The sequence below is a fragment of the Plectropomus leopardus genome, chromosome 24 (assembly GCF_026936395.1).
Source record: "Plectropomus leopardus strain MGB_pleo_1.0 chromosome 24, ASM2693639v1, whole genome shotgun sequence".
Classification (NCBI taxonomy): Eukaryota; Metazoa; Chordata; class Actinopteri; order Perciformes; family Serranidae; genus Plectropomus; species Plectropomus leopardus.
This window is the reverse complement of record NC_142199.1, coordinates 9,936,528-9,955,228: the sequence shown is the minus strand read 5'-3', so window position 1 is coordinate 9,955,228 and position 18,701 is coordinate 9,936,528. Positions and strand designations below refer to the sequence as shown.

Sequence of the window (18,701 nt, the reverse complement as noted above, 5' to 3'; positions counted from 1 at the left end):
AAGTCTAAATGCACCGTGCAAACAAAATTGTTAAATTCATTCTGGTAAGTGCAAGAAATGTGTCGTGGAACCAGTTTTTACTGCAATTTTTGATCCCACAGCCATCAGAGTATAAAACATGTATTGTTACTGGCTGTCATTCTGGGCTTTTGCCTTGGAATTTTTCCATTTTCCACCTGATGTCTTTTTTTCCATATTTGGCTTATGGAGAAAATACTATTAAATACTAATTCTACTAGTTGCACTGCCACAATCAGTGTTGCAGCTAACCATTGACATATCCCAAAAAAAACCAAAAACTTTGCATGTAGTATACTGAAAATAATTCTTTTTTTTTTGTTTTGTTCATCTAAAAACATAGTAGCATTATGAGAAAGTAATTGCTTAAAAAATAATCTAATAAGCAGAAAATCATATTAATGTATAACCTTTTTCTTGAGCTTGATTTTGAAAAGTGCTTTTTGTGTGCACAGTGGTGTCAGTGTGAGTATTTAACACTGCACAAAAATGTGTGTATAATAATGTTGTGATGTATGTAATGATGTATAATAATGTTTAAAAATCCATGTTACTGTCAGTCATTGACATATTATCCGGACTCCAATAATTGAAAAAAAAACACTAACTTTGCATGTATTGTATTGAAAATAATTATTTTTTTATCATCTAAAAACATAGTATCATTATGACAAAAACCTGGCATTTAAAGGGTTAGAATTTGCAAAATTAGTGTATATTTGATATTTATGATTGTGTTAAAAGAATAAACTCAAAGTTGAAAATCATATTAATTTTTGATCTTTTCTATAACAGTTTTTAAAGCGCCTTTTGTGCGCAGCGGTTTGAGTGTAAGTATTTAACACTGCACAAAAAATAATTTATAAAAATCAACGTTACTGCTAATCATTGACATATTTCTCAGACTGCGACATTTTTTTAAATAAAAAAACAACTTTGCATGTAGTGTATTGAAAATATTTTTTTTTCATCTAAAAACATAAGGTCACCATGACAAAAACCTGGCATTTAAAGGGTTAAAATTCTACAAATTAATTAAAATTTGATATTTAATTTATTTGTTCTTTTAATTGTTTTTATTTGTGTTAAAAAAGAGTTGATGTCACGAGTCCAGCTCCTTGCAGCATTATGATCCACTCCGGCAGCTCGTGCAGCTACACCGCAGTGAATTCTGGGCCGTGGGTTGATGGTGAAGTCAAGATGGCGGTGAACCCCAGGCAGCGGAAAGAGCCTGCTGTAGGAAGGCCGTGAATGAAGTTTTTAACACAAAATCCGTCTTCGCTGCCCGTTTAGACCCAACCCAGCGTGCTGTTGAAGTTGTACTCAACCTGCGGAGGACTTGATACATTCACAGACAGCAACAGGATAACAAACAACTGAGGATAAAGTCTCGTATGAATTCCGACGAGAAGGAGGACTGTGAGTGTGCGCCACCACAGGCCGAGACTAGCCCCGCAGAAGGACCATACAGGTGGGCACGGCGGCAGGAAAGAGTCGGGGATGCCGGGGATGCTAGGAGGAGCACTGGAAGTCATAGCTAGCTAGGTGTCGCTGGTAGCTGTGTGGGTGCAATTGCTTTGTTGTTTGTATCGGTATAATTAGGCAAAATTTATAACAAGCAATTGTTGAATAATGGGTGAAATTTGTTTCTGATTTTGAAACGTCACTTCTGCACGAATAATAGTTGAAATAAGGCCTCCGGCTAACTAGATTTTGCTATATTAGCCTGCTAAGTCAGCGTCAGGAGGTCCCTGACATTTCTGCCATTTGTGTAGACCTGTCGCCCCTTAAAAATTCTAATATATGAATTTTAAATGCTTTTTTTTTTTTTTTTTTTTTTACAATAAATAACAGCATATTCACTAACGTTATGGCTACATGTTTAGCAGAATACACTGACTGTGACCCCCTGTAAAGCTAACCTGCTTCTGCAAGGCACCGGCTGCAATATTGCTTTTTGGCTAGCATGTTATCTTCTCATCGTTCAGAAGGCACATGCATGTTGTAAATTAAAATATGTCATAATGTAATTGTCCCTCTCAAGAAACAGAGAGGCTGTAGTATTTGTTGCAATCATCATGTCAGTGCAGCGCAGCTTGACCTCTGCTGTAACGTTGTCTGTTGTTCAATTAGAGAATACGAGGAGCCTGAAATAGAAAACCCAGAAGCAAGCCGAATGTAAGTCACACTCATTTTTTACTAGTACATATGTGTGCCTGTGAGCATGTGTTCAAAACTGCACTCTTGCACCAGAAACTCAGATCACCCTTGTTTTTGTCTGTTCTCACTTCTTCTTTTCTTGACTGTTGTTGTTACAACAGTGTTACAGATCTGTCCAAGTCAACGTTAATTATCTTCATGAGTTCCTCTGCGTGCTGAAAAGAAAACTATAAAAGATTATATTATAGTATAGTTTCCTTGGAAGCTGTCAGGAAGTAAACAGAGACCAAAACTGTCACCCTAGCATCAGATTAGCAATTATAATGTCTATATGTTGGGATGCACAATAATACCAACATGTCATCTGTATTGACTGATACTGGCTTTAAAATTTGCAGTTGGCCAACGTGCTGATTTGTGCTGATATGACAAACCAATATGTATTTATTAATTGACAAAGTGAACATGTACAAAATATCAACCTTAAATTGAATATTTTTTCTTATTTTGCACAATGAATGAGTATTACATACATTGAAAAGTATTGCATTTTTTGTCTCCGTATAACGGTGGGCCATCGTGAGTATGCATGACATGATGTTAATTCCACTACAGAAGAGACTTGATGATCACTAAAATTAAGTGGACAAAAACAGTGTTTAAACAGCTATCAGCCAAATGAAATGTTATATATCAGCATATTGGATATCGGCAAAAAATCCAATATCATGCATCCCTCTCTGTGTGTATACAGTGCAATTATATGGACGTGAATAACCCGTTTATGAGGCTTATCCCAGTTATGATTATGTTTGGGATATAGTGTTTACATGAAAACAGAGAAATCAAATTATTCATGTTCCCTGAATACATCTCGATTACTTTCAGAGTACTCCAGCTAGCATGTTCACGTTTCTCATAAACAGAATATGGGGTTCACATGCTCAAACATGTAAACCAGATACTCCAAAAACCTGATCTTAAATGGGTTTTTCATGTCCATGTAGATACACTGTTTGGTGAACCAAGTGACAGAAATTTGCAAGAAAAAATGTGCTAATGTTTCCTTTTAAGTTGTCCCTGCTGCAGCAATTAACACCAAGTAGCAACATGCATTGTTTATTTTAAACAGTTTGAAGATCATTTGATTTATTCAAGATTCATTTTTCTGACAACAAATGGTCTATACCAGCAGTGAAGAAGACTAATAGATATGGTAAAAAGCTTTGGATGTAGCTATGGACTTTGAGTTGAAATTGCTTTGTCAGTCTATTTAAAAAGCCAAGAACAAAAACTTTGTCAAAAATAACATCTGTGCACTAAACAATAAAATTACTTGGGACTTTGATCAGTCTAAATTACTCAAAGCATCTCTTTGTGCATCATTCTCCAGTACAAATAAACGTTTTATATTGGTGCACATCAGACAACATGTATGCCAATACTGATATCTGTGATGGTCCAGAATTGCCAGATGAAATTAGCTGATAGTATGTCGGTCGGGCTTTAGTGATCACCATGTTTTGACTTGTAAATAATGTTCATGGAGTGTTTGCCACAGAATTCTAATTTAAGTGTCGCGGTCGCAGACAATAGGCCATCCAAAAGCCTTCCTTTTTAAAAAAAAAAAAAAAAAAATCTTGTGTGGGTATCCTTGTTTTATCATTTTGTGTCCCCTCTCTGAATTTTTACATTTTTGTGGGTCTGTGATTGCAGTGCTGGCAGAGCTCTAATTGAGGCTTTTTTTCCCTAAGCAGCAGTTTGAGTTGCAGGGTTGATAATTTATGGTCAGAGCTGATCAGATCTGATCGATAGGTGAGAGGAGCTGTAGCTGCAGAGGCAGTTAATACAAACTTTCAGGCCCAGCGCAATCAACAATTAAGTTTCACTTTCACTGCACCTGACGTTCTGCTGCTGCGTGTGTGTTCAGAGTTCACTGCGCTTTGAGAGTGAGGTGCAGTCAGTAACTGAATGGTATATACAGTATGTTTCAGTAGCCCTCCTAATAAACAGTTCAGCTCCAAAAACGTAAAATCAGCACGTGATGGCAGATATTTTTATTGTGGCAGGTCGCCGCAAATAAATGGGAAACTCATGTCAACAGTGCTGGCAAGACTCTGATTTTTCTGGAAAAGCCAGTGTATCTGACATAGTGCTTAATAAAAAGTACATACATGCAGTGCCTGAAAAGGTAAAGTGTGGATCCCTTTCGTCAGCCAGCCCAAGTCCATCATTTCGAAAATATTAAACCCAATTTTAATTGCCGTGATGATATGTTTATTAATGCACTGTGGGCTATTTTTAACATTCACATGACCCAAACTGTAGTCACACAGCTGTCTTCATTTGTCAGGTCAAATGAAAACTCTGTGATTACTAACTTGTAAACGTGTGATTTATTCTTATCTCTGCCATCCATCCCATATTGTGCTAACTGCTTTAAATGATGAAAAATTCGATTCACACAGTAACCTGCTGTTTCGTACCTTTGAATACAGGAAGCGAGCAGCTGCCAAGCATCTAATAGAGCGCTATTACCACCAGTTAACGGAGGGCTGTGGGAATGAGTCATGCTCCAACTCATGGTGTGCCTCGTCACTGGGCTTCAACCGCATGGATAACAACGCAGCAGCGGTCAAAGCCCTGGAACTCTACAAGGTCAACGCTAAGCTATGTGACCCCCACCCCTCGAAGAAAGGCACGGCCTCAGCCTACCTGGAGAGCAGCGCTCACAGCAACTCGGCCTGCAGCAACAGGAAGTTGAACCACAAAGATGTCCTCTCTGTACGAGATAATTTCAAAGGTGAGTTGATTTGTAGACATAAGGGAAAGTTTTGGGAAATTAATTTTTAAAAATTTTGTGGGAACCCTGGAATATGCCTTTAAATTGATATAGTTTGGGACTTTGAAGAGTTTATTCAGTTTTATTTTTAACCATGTAATGTTTGATTCTGTTTGTAGATGTAAATTACCTGACAGAGGAGAAGGTGTATGAGATCTTGGACATCTGTGGGGAGAAAGAAGATTACTCGCCTCTGATCAGAGTAATAGGTCGGGTGTTTTCCAGTGCTGAGGGCCTGGTGCAGAGCTTTCGGAGGTCAAAACCTCACACTAAAGAGGAGCTCAAGTCCCTCCAAGGCAAGGATGAGGACAAGGATGAGGATGAGAAAGAGGCAGCTGCCTGCTCTGCTACAGCTATGGAGGAGGACTCCCCCGCCTCCTCGTCATCATCGAGGCTCGGAGAGGGCTCCTCAGGGGAAAACGATGTCCAAAAGCTGGCCCCTGATGAGGTGTCGGTGGACATCGAAGCCGTGCGGCGGGTCTACGAGCGCTTGCTGTCCAATGAGAAGATAGAAGCAGCCTTCCTGAATGCACTGGTCTACCTCTCACCCAACGTAGAGTGCGATCTGACGTACCACAACGTGTATTCACGAGATCCAAACTACCTGAACCTGTTTGTTATAGTGATGGAAAACAGCAACCTCCACAGTCCAGAGTACCTGGAGATCGCCCTCCCACAGTTCTGCAAGGCCATGAGTAAACTCCCGCTGGCAGCTCAGGCCAAGCTTGCACGCTTATGGTCGCACTACAGCGCCGAGCAGATCCGGCGTATGGTGGAGACCTTCCAGCAGCTCATTACCTACAAGGTGATCAGTAACGAGTTCAACAGCCGCAACCTGGTCAACGACGATGACGCAGTGGTGGCGGCCACCAAGTGCTTGAAGATCGTCTACTATGCAAACGTGCTGGGCGGCGACCTCGACATGGAGCACAACGAAGAAGAGGACGAGGAGCCCATCCCGGAGTCTAGCGAGCTCACCCTGCAGGAGCTGCTGGGTGAGGAGCGGCGGAACAAGAAGGGCCCGCGGGTGGACCCGCTGGAGACGGAGTTGGGGATCCGCACCAATGATTGCCGACGGCCGCTTATCGCCTTTGAGGAGTTTGTCAATGAGCCTCTGAACGAGGTGCTGGAGATGGACAAGGACTACACTTTCTTTAAGGTTGAGACTGAAAACAAGTTCTCCTTTATGACATGCCCCTTCATCCTCAACGCCGTCACCAAGAACCTGGGCCTGTACTACGACAACCGCATCCGCATGTACAGTGAGCGGCGTATAACTGTGCTCTACAGTTTGGTGCAGGGTCAGCAGCTCAATCCCTACCTGAGGCTCAAAGTGCGGCGAGACCACATCATCGACGATGCTCTGGTCCGGGTATGTGTGCGCCAGCTCCATTCAATTTAATGACCATTTTTAAATTTGTTTCGATTGAAACTGATGTGTGTTTCCTGTGTCTCTGTAGCTGGAAATGATAGCAATGGAAAATCCTGCAGACTTGAAGAAGCAGCTCTATGTGGAGTTTGAAGGAGAACAAGGTGTAGATGAAGGAGGTGTTTCCAAAGAGTTCTTCCAGCTGGTGGTGGAGGAGATCTTCAACCCAGATATTGGTAAGAAAACACACAACTAGCATCTATGTTGCGAATCTAATAAGATGGGAGACACATTTTATGTCTCATACCCTTTTTTCCACCAAGGTTAGCATGTGGATGCCAGTTTTTTAATCACTGCTTTCCCATTGAAGGGTTCCCTCACATCCTTAAAAAGCTTTAAAATCATTAATCCAAAAACTAAGGCCCTAGTTGGTATCAAAAATTTCTTAAAAAATATTTTTCAGAAGTCTTCAAAATGCAATTACAGGTCCCTGAAAAGCCACATAAAAGTTTTGAAATTTTGTCCATGACATCGTGTGGGAACCCTGTATATAAGGCTGATGTAGCACATGCATAGCTTGTGGGCTGTAGTAATTCCTGTAAGGCATGATGCTGTTTTACTAATCAACTCCATTGTTAAGATATGTGTCAGCAGGGGAACTATTTTCAACAGATTTGGTGGCATTGTTCGGCTGGTTTAATCAAATGATCCTAGCCGCTTATTGAGGAGTGAACATGATGGCTACACCTGAAATGTCTTGTACAGTTACACTACATATGTGTACAGCTAGAGTGATTAGGTCAAATGTGGATGGGAAGTAACTCTAAATATGTAATGGAAATTTTCATAGGACTGTCATAATGTTCACCTCGAGCGTGTCCTTTCATTTTCAGTTTGAGTGGAACAAAACTGCACTGTAGGGGACTTTTTAGACACAATGTCACTTCCGCTATTTCTACAAGCTTTCTTTTCAGGGTCATATTTCATCTGAAATTAAAACGTAATTAGATAAATTAATTATTTCTCTGATTTTAGGGAGGGGGGCATTTTTATGCTTATTCAGTCACATACAGTCCAGATGAAGACAGCATCTGTGTGGAGGGAGAGAGGGTTAATATGCAACAAAGGTAACTGTCACTGTCAGACACACAGGTACTGCGTCCTTTCATCAGACGAGAAAAGTTATAACTCATTTTATTCCAAGAGACTGAAACTTAATTTTGGAAGCTCCAGCTGGTGCTTAACTGCTGCATTTTTCTTCTGATATTATTAACAAAAGGTTTTGAAAAGATCGAAAAGATATGGACAGAGCCAGTGAGGGTGCTCACTGCTGAGTTCATGCAGGGTTTTCCATTAGCACCAGGTGTTGGACAGTTAGCCAGATACTAAAACATTTCCAGCAGACTGTGTTCTTGTTATTTTAAGATACATTAATATTGTTTGTTAGATCTTCAGAGAAACAAGCTGAGCTAACATAGTGGTATCATGGCTCATAGCCCCCCTCGAACCCTCCAGTTTCAACTGAACAGCCTCAGAGAGACACTGATTTGTAATGCAAAATGGCTTTTTTCAGTGTTTTTACCCTTCTAACTGTATGGGTCTGTTTGTTTTGGAGAGGAAGAGACCTCTGCAGATTATTTTGCTCCTTGTAAAAAAAAAAAAAAAAACCTTGTTAAGGATGAACACTTAAGGAATCCAGTCTAAAAAAAAAACAAGCTGAGCTAATGTTAGTGGACTCTCAGCTAGCAGCTTTTCCTGCACTTTGCAAACATGCAGCAAAAAACAAACTCTCTCCATACTCCATTAATTCCTAATAATGCAGCATAAAGCCAGACAAGGCAAAAGTGCAGGTACTCAAACCTTTTTGGACTTCAGCTGTGCAACGGACTGTCAGGTGGTTAATCGTATGGGTGAAACATGATATGTTGGTGACTTCGATAGAAATATGAGTCAAGTAACACATCAAATACAAAAAAACAGAACAACAGAAATTGCGACCCTCGAGGAGTTTACTATCATGTCAGTGCTTGGATAAAGGCAGAAAACGTGACAGCGGCGGTGGTACATAAGGTCTCTGAATCAAGCCAGTGGGGAGTTCGTGTTTCTCTGTCTCTCGTGCTGTGTTTACTCTGTCACATCCACTCTGCCTCTATACACTGCCCCTGATGTTTATATACACACTGCATTTTGCATGCACAACGGGTTAATTTTTTAGGATGCACACAGCCGACACGCCGAACCGACGCGCAGGGGACTCTTGGCAGCCATCATGCATACGGGTAGTTAACAGCAACTGTAGCTCCGGCCTAACTCATTTAAAAAGCCATATTTGTAGCAGATTTATTCACAGTTAAAAAAAAAAGACGTAATGCTGGTCACCCAGAATTAACCCCACCTGTGTATAGTGATGTGACATTGCTAGAAGTCATGCTGGAGAAGTCTGTCTTGCCCCAAATGTGTTGAGTGCAGTAACTCTATAAAATCAAATTGGAGGACTGTGTTAGTCTTTCTATTTCATTCACAGTTCAGAGCCCTCGCTATAAAAAGTGCAAATATTTAACACTGCCTTTTGAACAGGTTCTATTCTACTGTAATTTTGACTAATATTTCACCAAGTCAGAATTTTATTGTTTGTGCTTTGCATTCCTGCTTTCTCTTTTTGTGTGTGTTTTTTTTTAAATCAAGAATGTATGACATTTTCCAGATAAGAATCGTGTTGTAGTTCTGTACCTCTGATCATGTCTGTGATATTGTAAAAGTGTCACAGTGATCATAGTTTAGTAATTCAACCGAAAGCTCTGTAGAGCGTCTCTCCTGACTGGCTGCTGACATCTCTGTCAGGCAGAGCGCTGACACTGCATGGCAGCAGAGGAAGCGCCGTCAGCGTGTGCGTCATGAGAAGTTTAGTCAAGCTCTCTAATTAACATTTCGAGGACTGCCCTGCATATATTATTTATATATATTATTATATGTATTAATTAACACCTTTGTCCTGTCGTCTCCTTCTGCAGGCATGTTCACATACGACGAGGGCACCAAACTGTTTTGGTTCAACCCGTCGTCATTCGAAAATGAGGGCCAGTACACTCTGATCGGCATCGTTCTGGGTCTGGCCATCTATAACAACTGTATCCTGGACGTCCACTTCCCCATGGTGGTCTACAGGAAGCTCATGGGCAAGAAAGGAACGTTCAGGGACTTAGCTGATGCCAACCCGGTAAGAACTAATATCAGTGTTCCCACAGTCATGGAAAACCTGGAAAAGTCATGGAATTTCACAAAAACATTTTGAAGTTAAATCATTTTTCAAGGACTTTTGCCTCTTCAGCTCGATCATTCATGTTGCTTTGGAGCAAATCCACAAACTGTTAATATTGCCAGATTTTGGTGCTAAATATGATGTGATATGTGACTTTGCTGCACTGTGTTGTAAAGGTTCTATATCAGAGTCTGAAGGAGCTGCTGGAGTACGAGGGCAGTGTGGAGGAGGACATGATGATCACTTTCCAGATCTCCCAGACAGACCTGTTTGGGAACCCGCTCATGTATGATTTAAGGGAAAATGGGGACAAGATTCCAGTCACAAATGAAAACAGAAAGGTGAGCCAAACAAAACATAAAGCATTAAAAATGTTATTAAAATTAAGGCTGTCAATTTTATTTTTTTTTTATTGCGATTAATCACTGAATTTCAATAGTTAACAGTCACAGTTTTTAATCACTTGTTGACATGTTCCCTTATTTTGCATTTCAGAACAGTTTTTGAGTATGATATTGACAAGGTAAAGCAAGTCTTAAGACTGTGTTGATTGACAGTGAAATGACGGCATGTGTTGACTGAACTGCAGTCAGATTCCTCCTTGCACCACTAGTAGGAGCTCACATACTAGCGGTGGTGTGTGGACTGTCGTTTGAGAATCCCCGCATTGGTCGATACACAAATAATGTCAAAAAAACAAGGCTAGATGCCACGAGGCTAAGTGGGAAGGCTGCAGTGCTGAAGATTTTGACATTATTGTTCCCGTTGATGTGTGTGTGCAGGAGTTTGTTGCGCAGTATGCAGAGTACATGCTGAACAAAAGTGTGGAGAAGCAGTTCAAAGCTTTCAGGAGAGGCTTCCACATGGTCACCAACGAGTCTCCGCTCAAATACCTGTTCAGACCAGAGGAGATCGAGCTCCTCATCTGTGGAAGCAGGGTGAGATTTGTTGCCAGACATTTGAATTAGTAAATCATTCAAATTTACTTAAATTTTTAACTTCTCCCCTTGATTTGTCATTGTCACATCCTGCAGAACCTGGACTTCCTAGCACTTGAAGAAACAACAGAATATGATGGAGGTTACAACAGAGATTCACGAATCATAAAGTAAGAAAGTGCTTGTGGATACTTTGTATGCACTCACAAGTTTTGAATGTGGTTTGATTGTACACCCAATGTGAAAGACGCTACTAATCTTCCAGTGGGTCTTTTCTAGTTTTACATGTTAACACTGCACTCATTCATAATGTCTGGGATGTTGTTTTTTGCATGGCAGGGAGTTTTGGGAGACATTGCACTCATTTGGTGAGGAGCAGAAGCGCCTCTTCCTGCAGTTCACCACCGGCACTGACAGAGCACCTGTGGGTGGGCTGGGCAAGCTCAAGATGATCATTGCCAAGAACGGCCCTGACACTGACAGGTGAGTCACATCTATCCTTTGTTCTTCCTCCTGCAGCCGCGCCACTGAGCTAGCTAACATTACAGCTCAGCCGAGGAGGACGCCGTTTACGCTGTCATGAGCACAAGCCTCTCGTTCATGAGTGGATGCATCTTTCTGCGCAGTGATGTGGTTGGCAGGTGTAGTTCAGAAGAAAGACAGTAGTTCCTCCACGAAACTGCTCACAACAAGGTCTGTAGATTATCTTGAATAACTGGGTCAGGATTAGTAGAAAGAGACTTGAGTTTTTCAAATGTATTTTTTGAAGTTTTGAGCTCCACGAGCCATCTAGCTCCATTATACTGGAGAAAAGGCAGACATCTGTACTGCTGGGATGGCCCTTTGGATGTGTCGCATGTGGTCAGTCTGCTTGCTACAGTATGCTTTAGGACAGTGGTTCCCAACTGGTGGGTCACGGACCAAAAGTGGGTCACAGGTCCATTCTGAATGTTTATGAAAAATACACTTTATTGTGAAGAACAGTGAATTTTCAGTACAGCTTTTATTTTGAAGTGAGATTTCCTGCTGTAAAGAGAGAGCTTCGTTTTTTTGTTTTTTTTCTATTTCATTGCCCTGTTCTTGGTATCACATGGCCTGTTTTTGTTTTGTTTTGTTTTTTCAAAAACTAGGGACTGCTTTTTACTTATCAGAGTAGGGGGTGGCTGTTTTTGGGGTTGGTTTGTTCTTTTAGTGAATGCTGCTGAGACTGCTGATGTGCTGCATTGTGTTTTAGTTGTTGCACTCACTGTAGAAAATTCCCAGGCAGGTTATTCTGTCCACTTTCTCTCCATCTTCTTTGTCATCGTCATCGTCTTCCTCTTGTTCCTCATCGTCCTGTTAATCCTCTAGCTTTGCCTTGGTCTTCTCACCCTTCAGCTCTTTTGGATCTTTTTTCTTCTCGATCTCAGTTTCTTTTCCAGGAGTTGCAGGAGTCGTTTCTGCCACACCGTTCACAGGAGCACCTGGTCTCTTCTCAACTCCATTCACGTTAGCTTTCTGAACTTCTTTTCCATTCACAGGGACACTTTAAGGTTTCTCTTATCCATTCACATCATGTTTGCCAGGGGACCAGTACACCAGCTATTGAGTCTTTCAGCAGCTGCAGACCAGATTTCACTGCGCATGTGTTGTACCCCAATGGTGTGATGCAGTTTGAGACTGTGACTTCTCCTCTTTTGACCCTCCTTTGGTGTCTGTGGTAATTAAATATGCCCATTAAACTGGAGAGGCAGACAGCCATGGTAGTGCAGCCATTTTTCTCTATTGACTATCAAATTTCAAGGGCTGCCCCTTGAAAGTCTGAGATTCGAATCATCAGTCCTTAATCAACTGAGATTACTACAAGTCGTGCAGTGGCTTTGTTTTTTGCTCATCAGTGTGCTGTGCAGTGTAATCTGGGGAAATTTTGGCCTCCAGATTTTGCTGCGGAGTGGCTTTCATGCTGCTCTTTGATAAAAGCAAAGAGAAGGAGATACTTGGCGCTGAGGGAGAGAAAGACTGCTCTTCTGCACAAAAGTGGTGAGATTACAGCTCCCAGCAAGTTCATACGCTGCAGTGTCTAGCTTTTCTTTGCTATCTTGCGTCTCTCTTATTTGAATTTAAATTAGAATTTTGATGATTCGTTGACAGCCCTAGTTCTTTTTCTGACTTTATGAATGCTGTAAAGTTCAGTTGAATTCAAACTATTTCAAATTGACTTTGATACAGTTACCTAATCACCATTTTCCACGCACGTTTCTTAAAGGCTTCCTGTTTGATGAGGGCAGACAGTGATTCAGAGGAAAGCTGACCAGCTGTGTGTTGTTTTGTCCCGGCAGGTTACCGACGTCTCACACTTGCTTTAACGTGCTGCTGCTGCCCGAATACAGCAGCAAGGAGAAGCTGAGGGAGAGACTGCTGAAAGCCATCACCTATGCCAAAGGGTTTGGCATGCTCTGAGCCCCTGCTCCAAACACACAGCGAAACGGACTCCTTCTCAGAAAGCCCATCAAACCCTGCCCTTCCTTTATCAGACACAATCGAAAGGTGACAAAAGAACAGAGTATGTTTGAGGAAAAGTCAATAATGAAAGAGGAGAGATGGTTCCGATAGAGCGCTCCAGTAGATCTTTACTGTGCCTGCATCATCCCGCATCAGTCAGTGTAAGCACAGAGACCTCCTGATCAAAGTACCCACCCCCACATCCACAGTATGTGAATGTGCAGCAGCATCCCCGTCTTTTTCTTTTCTATGTACAGAGAGGATCATTTTCCTTATTATTTATTTTAAGGTTCAAATGGGTTATTTTTCATGCCTGCCTGTTGTGATAGCTTCCCTACGTGGGGAAAGGGGAGGGTTAATATTAAAAAATGTAAATTTGGGACAATGCATTAACATTATAAACCCCATTTAACTGAACAAAGCTGTTAAAGTATAGACTCTTGTTCACAGACCGCTGACAGAGCAAATCTAGTTTTAGAGTAGTTTTATGACAAAATCTTGTATTCCCCACAGAAGAACGACCATTCCACTCAAAGCAATCGGTTATTGTTGTTTCTACCGAGTCCATTTTTGATCAAGGTAAGCATTTAGGCTGTCATTTGGTCCAAAATGGCACATTACAAAATAGCTGTTTTTTTTTGTTTTTGGGCCTCTTTTCCTTTCTCGGGGGTGGGGTGGGGGGCACCGCAGGTTAGACTAAAATCTTGTCAGAGCTGTGTAAGTGCACTTAGACATTTTCAGAATGTTTGTTTTTTGGCCACAGGTTGCCATGATTGTTTGAAGCATTTTATTTCCATGTCTTCCTGTGTTGACGATTCTAAATAAAAACAGTATTTATATATCAGTGCGGTTGGAGCTGCGATACCGTATTGTGCACGTTTCGGAGGATGTACACATGTAGACCAGTCACTGATGATGTTCTCAGATACAGACATAGAGCTCTTCTTGTGCCAACCTATACAGTCAGTTGATAGGTGCAAACCCAGTAAGCACTTTGTGTTGTCGGATTCTTGCTTAACTCTCACACTGGAGAGTCTCCGTTCATCTGGACTTGTAGAGACAAGAAGGCTGGCAAAGCTTTGGTACCTTGTGATCTTAAGTGTGATCTTTAGTCTCTGGCTGTGGTTACACCTGTCATTTTGATATAAAATGACACATGACCTGATGGGTTTAAGTGTTTGAATTCGTAATGCCATGCCAGTCCCCAGCGTGGACAGGCAGTGATCAGACACTGTGGAAGTGAGGACAGTAAATCCTGGAGCCATTGAATCTCACATAAGTCCCTATAGGTTCTTACCTTGTTGTTGGACCCACAATAGAAAATAATGTCAGTGTACATTTGCGGTGCAATCTGACTTTAAAGGGATAGTTCAGAATTTTAGAGGTGGAGTTGTATGTGGTAGACAGTATATTGCATACAGTAGATGTGAGTCTGCACGCCCCCCAGTTTGGAGAAGCAGGCTGGAGTCCGACACGAAAGCTCAGCGATGTACTGCTGTGGATGGGGGACAGCAACAAAACATATTTAAGCCACCTAAAAAAGTCCCAAAATACACTTTGTCGCTGACCCCCACCTGCAGCAGTACAGTCATAGCTTCCATGTCAGACTCCAGCCTGCTTCTCCAAACCGACTGACATTTACTGTATGTAGCACTCCATGTATGGATAAGTACCCCGAATAACCCCATTTAATAAAACCTGAACTATCCCTTTTACTGTAATCTTGTTCGCACCCAGTTGAGCAAAGACTGGCAGCAAGTAGAAACAATTAACCTGGCTTTGTAAAACCAACAAATCCACCTTCTCTATAGCTCTAACATTGTATCTTTTTGTTAAACATATGTAGCGTTGCGAGGCTAACTGTGTTCTCCTGCTTTCGGTCTTTGTTCTAAGCTGGGCTGAACATGTCCCGGACCTACGCGCCTCTGTACTGACCTGATACTGACCGTGTTCTCTGACTCTGGAGGAGACGGTACTGTGTGCTCACGTCACTGTGATCAGATTTATATTTGGATCTGTCACATTCAGTGCAAACAGGTGTAACCACTGTCTACGAGAAGGCGAACAGGAAGTGTTGTTATAGCACTTTTTCAACGTTAATTGGAATATCAACTGTGAAATCATCCTCCCACAGCACAGGCTGATCTTTTTTTTTTTGTTCAGTTGAATAGGCTGTATCTGTAAAGAACTTGTCTGCATGATGTTCTTGCACACAGACTTTATACTTTGACACTGTCAGCAGAATGCATTAAGGCAAGCAGCATCAGAACTTAAACCCATCTACAGTTTAACCAAATTATTTAAACCACTTATTTGAAAGTGAAAATAAAAAGGACATGCTTGAAATGTCACTTTGGCAGTTTGTTGCACTGTGCACATCCAGTAACTATGGTAAGTGTGGTACACATACTACCAGTGCTTTTATACACACACACACGCATAACACCAAGGGATGGGACTACACACAATTTTATTGCAGATTGCGATTAAATAAAATGAGTTGATCATGATGAATTTCCATTATTGAGATAATCATGAACACTGTGTCACAAAGAGACTGCTGGGTAACCAAAAATAAAGAACAAAGTCAGGCTTCATACACTCCAACATAAAAAAGTATCGGCATATTTCAGTATAGTATTCATATTTAAAGATATGACGCTGTTTCAAAAAGCCAAGCTTTTAAATATTATTTTGTTTGTTTTTCAATCTTGTCTGATATGAAATTAAACTCTGTTTCTTAAATAATGTGAGGTGAAGGATTCCAGTATCTTTTAGTGCCATTTTATAAGGTTTTAGGCATATTTTGATGATAATTGAGATAATATTATGAACTGCAATAATTTTAGCCAGGATAATCATGATTCAAAATTTTCATTATGTCCCATGCCTAATTTGCAAACTATGCACTGTGTTTAAGAGATTTAGATTATTTCTACCATCCCATGCACTATGAAATATGAAAATACACAATGAAAATCAAATAGCAGACCCTTGAAATTGTGGTAACACAGTCACAGTAAACTTCATTATTATTCTGAGATAGTGCGGTGTTGAATTTGGGGAAATTGTGAATTTTGAACAAATGTTGAAATGTTAGATTTATTGTCAAAATAAATGTTTTCAGAGGTAACAACTATGGCAAAACATGTAATTTTTTAATCTTCAATATATAAGTACCCTATGAACAAAATATTTAGTCCCAAAATATTATGGAGAGAGATTTTTTTGGGGACTAAATAACATGTTGAAATTATATTTTACCTGTATACAAGCAGCTTTTACAACTTTGGTTCTACAAATTTGGTTTGTTCTGAGCAGTAAAATAAATGTTTTGATCATTTTAACCTCTGAAACCATTGATTTTTCACAATAAATTTTAGTTTTAATAATCATTTCACCAACATTTTGATACAAATTCCCAATTTTCCAGCACTGGAAAGTTTGGGATCTCTAATATTATTCAAAATGAGGTCATATGGATTTGAACATTTAGCCGAAACACAGGAGCCAGTGATTGGTCCAGCAGACTTTTAAGAGGTTAAACTTCACTACCAAACAAAGACATTTAACACTGATGACACACAATTGATGTTCATTGGGATGGATTACAAACCAAGCACATTTCAAGAGCCTGCTGATATATTTTTATACAGAAATGAATGGAACGTAATGGCGACCTTGAATAGTGTGAAAAACACACCCAAAATCCCACACTTCAGCAAACATGTGAACACTGTCACCCAAAATATAAAGTATACACTCAACTTTCAAACATGGTGGTCCTTTCAAATTATTTTTGTTTTACTTCCAAATAAGTGGTTGAGATAATTTAGGTAAACTATATAAAAACTTTTTTAACAACTCATGGCTAACCACAGAATTGCCATAAGGTATGTCAACATCGTCTCATCGCCCTTATCAGTAAATGTGGCTGGCTCAGGTGTCATCACATGACGCACACGTGGATCTTAAATCACAGGATACCAAGTAGGGGTTTGAAACACCAGAGGCCCTATGATACCTCGGTCATGATCCAATGTTATTGCGATTTTAAATGTTTTGCGATAGGTATTATGATAACAAATCATGATATATATATAATTTAACTTGCCCCTAGTCTATGAACGCCAGACCAGAACCATTTGCAGCATCCAGGTCAAAGGTCATTGACCAGGAGTCAGTGGACAGCCAATGAAAAATCCTATCTATTTTCTTTGTTTAATAATTTAACCAATTTTTTGCTTAACCTTGTCATGATGGGAATTGAACCAGTGGAATCTCACATGCAGAGTGACAAACACAAAATTGCCCATAAAACCAGCTGGATATGGCAGGTATTTCCCTCTTCTGTTGGTAAACCAAATAGATACTTTTCTGATTATATAATGTGCTCATTGTCTTCCATGTCCACTCTTAAAAGGTTGCTTTTTCAACATTTGACGCAGTTAATCCAAGTTTTTTAATGGACAAAAGAAAGTAAACTTTTATGTTACAATAAACATTTTGGCAAAATAAAATTCTTTAATTTCGGTCAGTAGAAAATTGGTCTTAAACTAAGTCTTAAATCTACCTTAAGCTGTAGGAACCCTGGGTTACACCTGAGCCAGCTTCATGACAACTGAGCAAACTCCAACCACGGAAAAAGTTCCGGAAAACTAGTATTTGGACACTGAGTTTAGATTTTCACAAGACCAAGATCATTAAAAGAACAGTTTTCATATATCCAAAGCTGGCCGGGGACTACAACAGTGTGCAGATGATCATTGACGAGTTGTTGAGATCAGATGGGTGTTCTGTTGTTATTGTCTTTTTAGTTATGTTTTTTCAGATTCCTGCTGTTCTAATGATGTGTCTGCAAGAGGACTATTTTTTTTTTAATGCTGCTCAGCCTGTGAACGCGACGGTGCCCACAACATGCCACTGAACCACAGTGCTCAGACCACAGCAGTACACAACAACCCTGAGCCATCCTTTCTGTTCTTTTACGCTCTCATCGTCATGGTTTCAGCCAGACCTGGGTGAAATTATGTTGGAGAAAACTCACTCCTTGTTATTAGCCTTCATTGGAGTCACTTTGGACAGTAAAAGGAGTGCCTGGAAAAGTGGACAAACTGTGGACTGTGTTGGAGAGTTTGTGGAAATAACAGCTGCATTGTTACACGGCAGTAACCTCAATCATGTGGAACGGGAGGTTAAAACAAATGTTAAGAGTCAATTACAATTGTTTTTGAGCCCAGGTCTGGTTTCTGCTGTTTTAACATTACTCTGTACCTCCGTTTTGTAACGCTGAAGGTGCTGCTCATGTGGAGATGTAAAAGGGCTCTAGAGCCTGTTGAAGGTAAAAGGTGAAACCTGATCTTGGAAAGGGAAGCGGTTTTAATCGATTGGTTTGACTTAACAGTTACATTCTAAAGATACAAACTGATGAACGGCTACAAGTATTCAGTGTTGTGAAAACATGCTAAATAAAGATGACAGCTTTTTTCCAACTTGTATTGTCTTATAATCCTGATTTGAGTCCGTAGGTCCTTTGGTGTCATTACAATGAATCCAGTGATGGAATGTAACTAAGTACATATATTGTAAGTTTTCTATTTTTAAATAATTTGGATTTTTTCATGATGTTTTTAT

The 18,701-nt window shown here is 40.4% G+C and overlaps 1 protein-coding gene across 1 annotated transcript; it reads left to right on the top strand.

The window, feature by feature from the left end:
* The first annotated feature begins 1,147 nt into the window (after positions 1-1,147).
* Positions 1,148-18,563, top strand: LOC121962628 (ubiquitin-protein ligase E3A). Its single transcript, XM_042512846.2, has 11 exons — positions 1,148-1,489; positions 2,152-2,196; positions 4,677-4,981; positions 5,140-6,392; positions 6,481-6,625; positions 9,401-9,606; positions 9,825-9,989; positions 10,431-10,586; positions 10,683-10,756; positions 10,926-11,069; positions 12,905-18,563. The coding sequence occupies exons 1-11, from the start codon at positions 1,413-1,415 to the stop codon at positions 13,023-13,025; spliced, it is 2,691 nt and encodes an 896-aa protein (XP_042368780.2). The 5' UTR covers positions 1,148-1,412; the 3' UTR covers positions 13,026-18,563.
* The last annotated feature ends 138 nt before the right edge of the window (positions 18,564-18,701 follow it).

Coding starts and splice junctions, on each gene's coding strand:
- LOC121962628 (XM_042512846.2), top strand. CDS start 1,413: ATGAATTCCGACGAGAAGGAGGACTGTGAGTGTGCGCCACCACAGGCC. Junction 6,626..9,400: donor GATCTTCAACCCAGATATTG/GTAAGAAAACAC, acceptor CTCCTTCTGCAG/GCATGTTCACATACGACGAG. Junction 9,607..9,824: donor ACTTAGCTGATGCCAACCCG/GTAAGAACTAAT, acceptor TGTGTTGTAAAG/GTTCTATATCAGAGTCTGAA.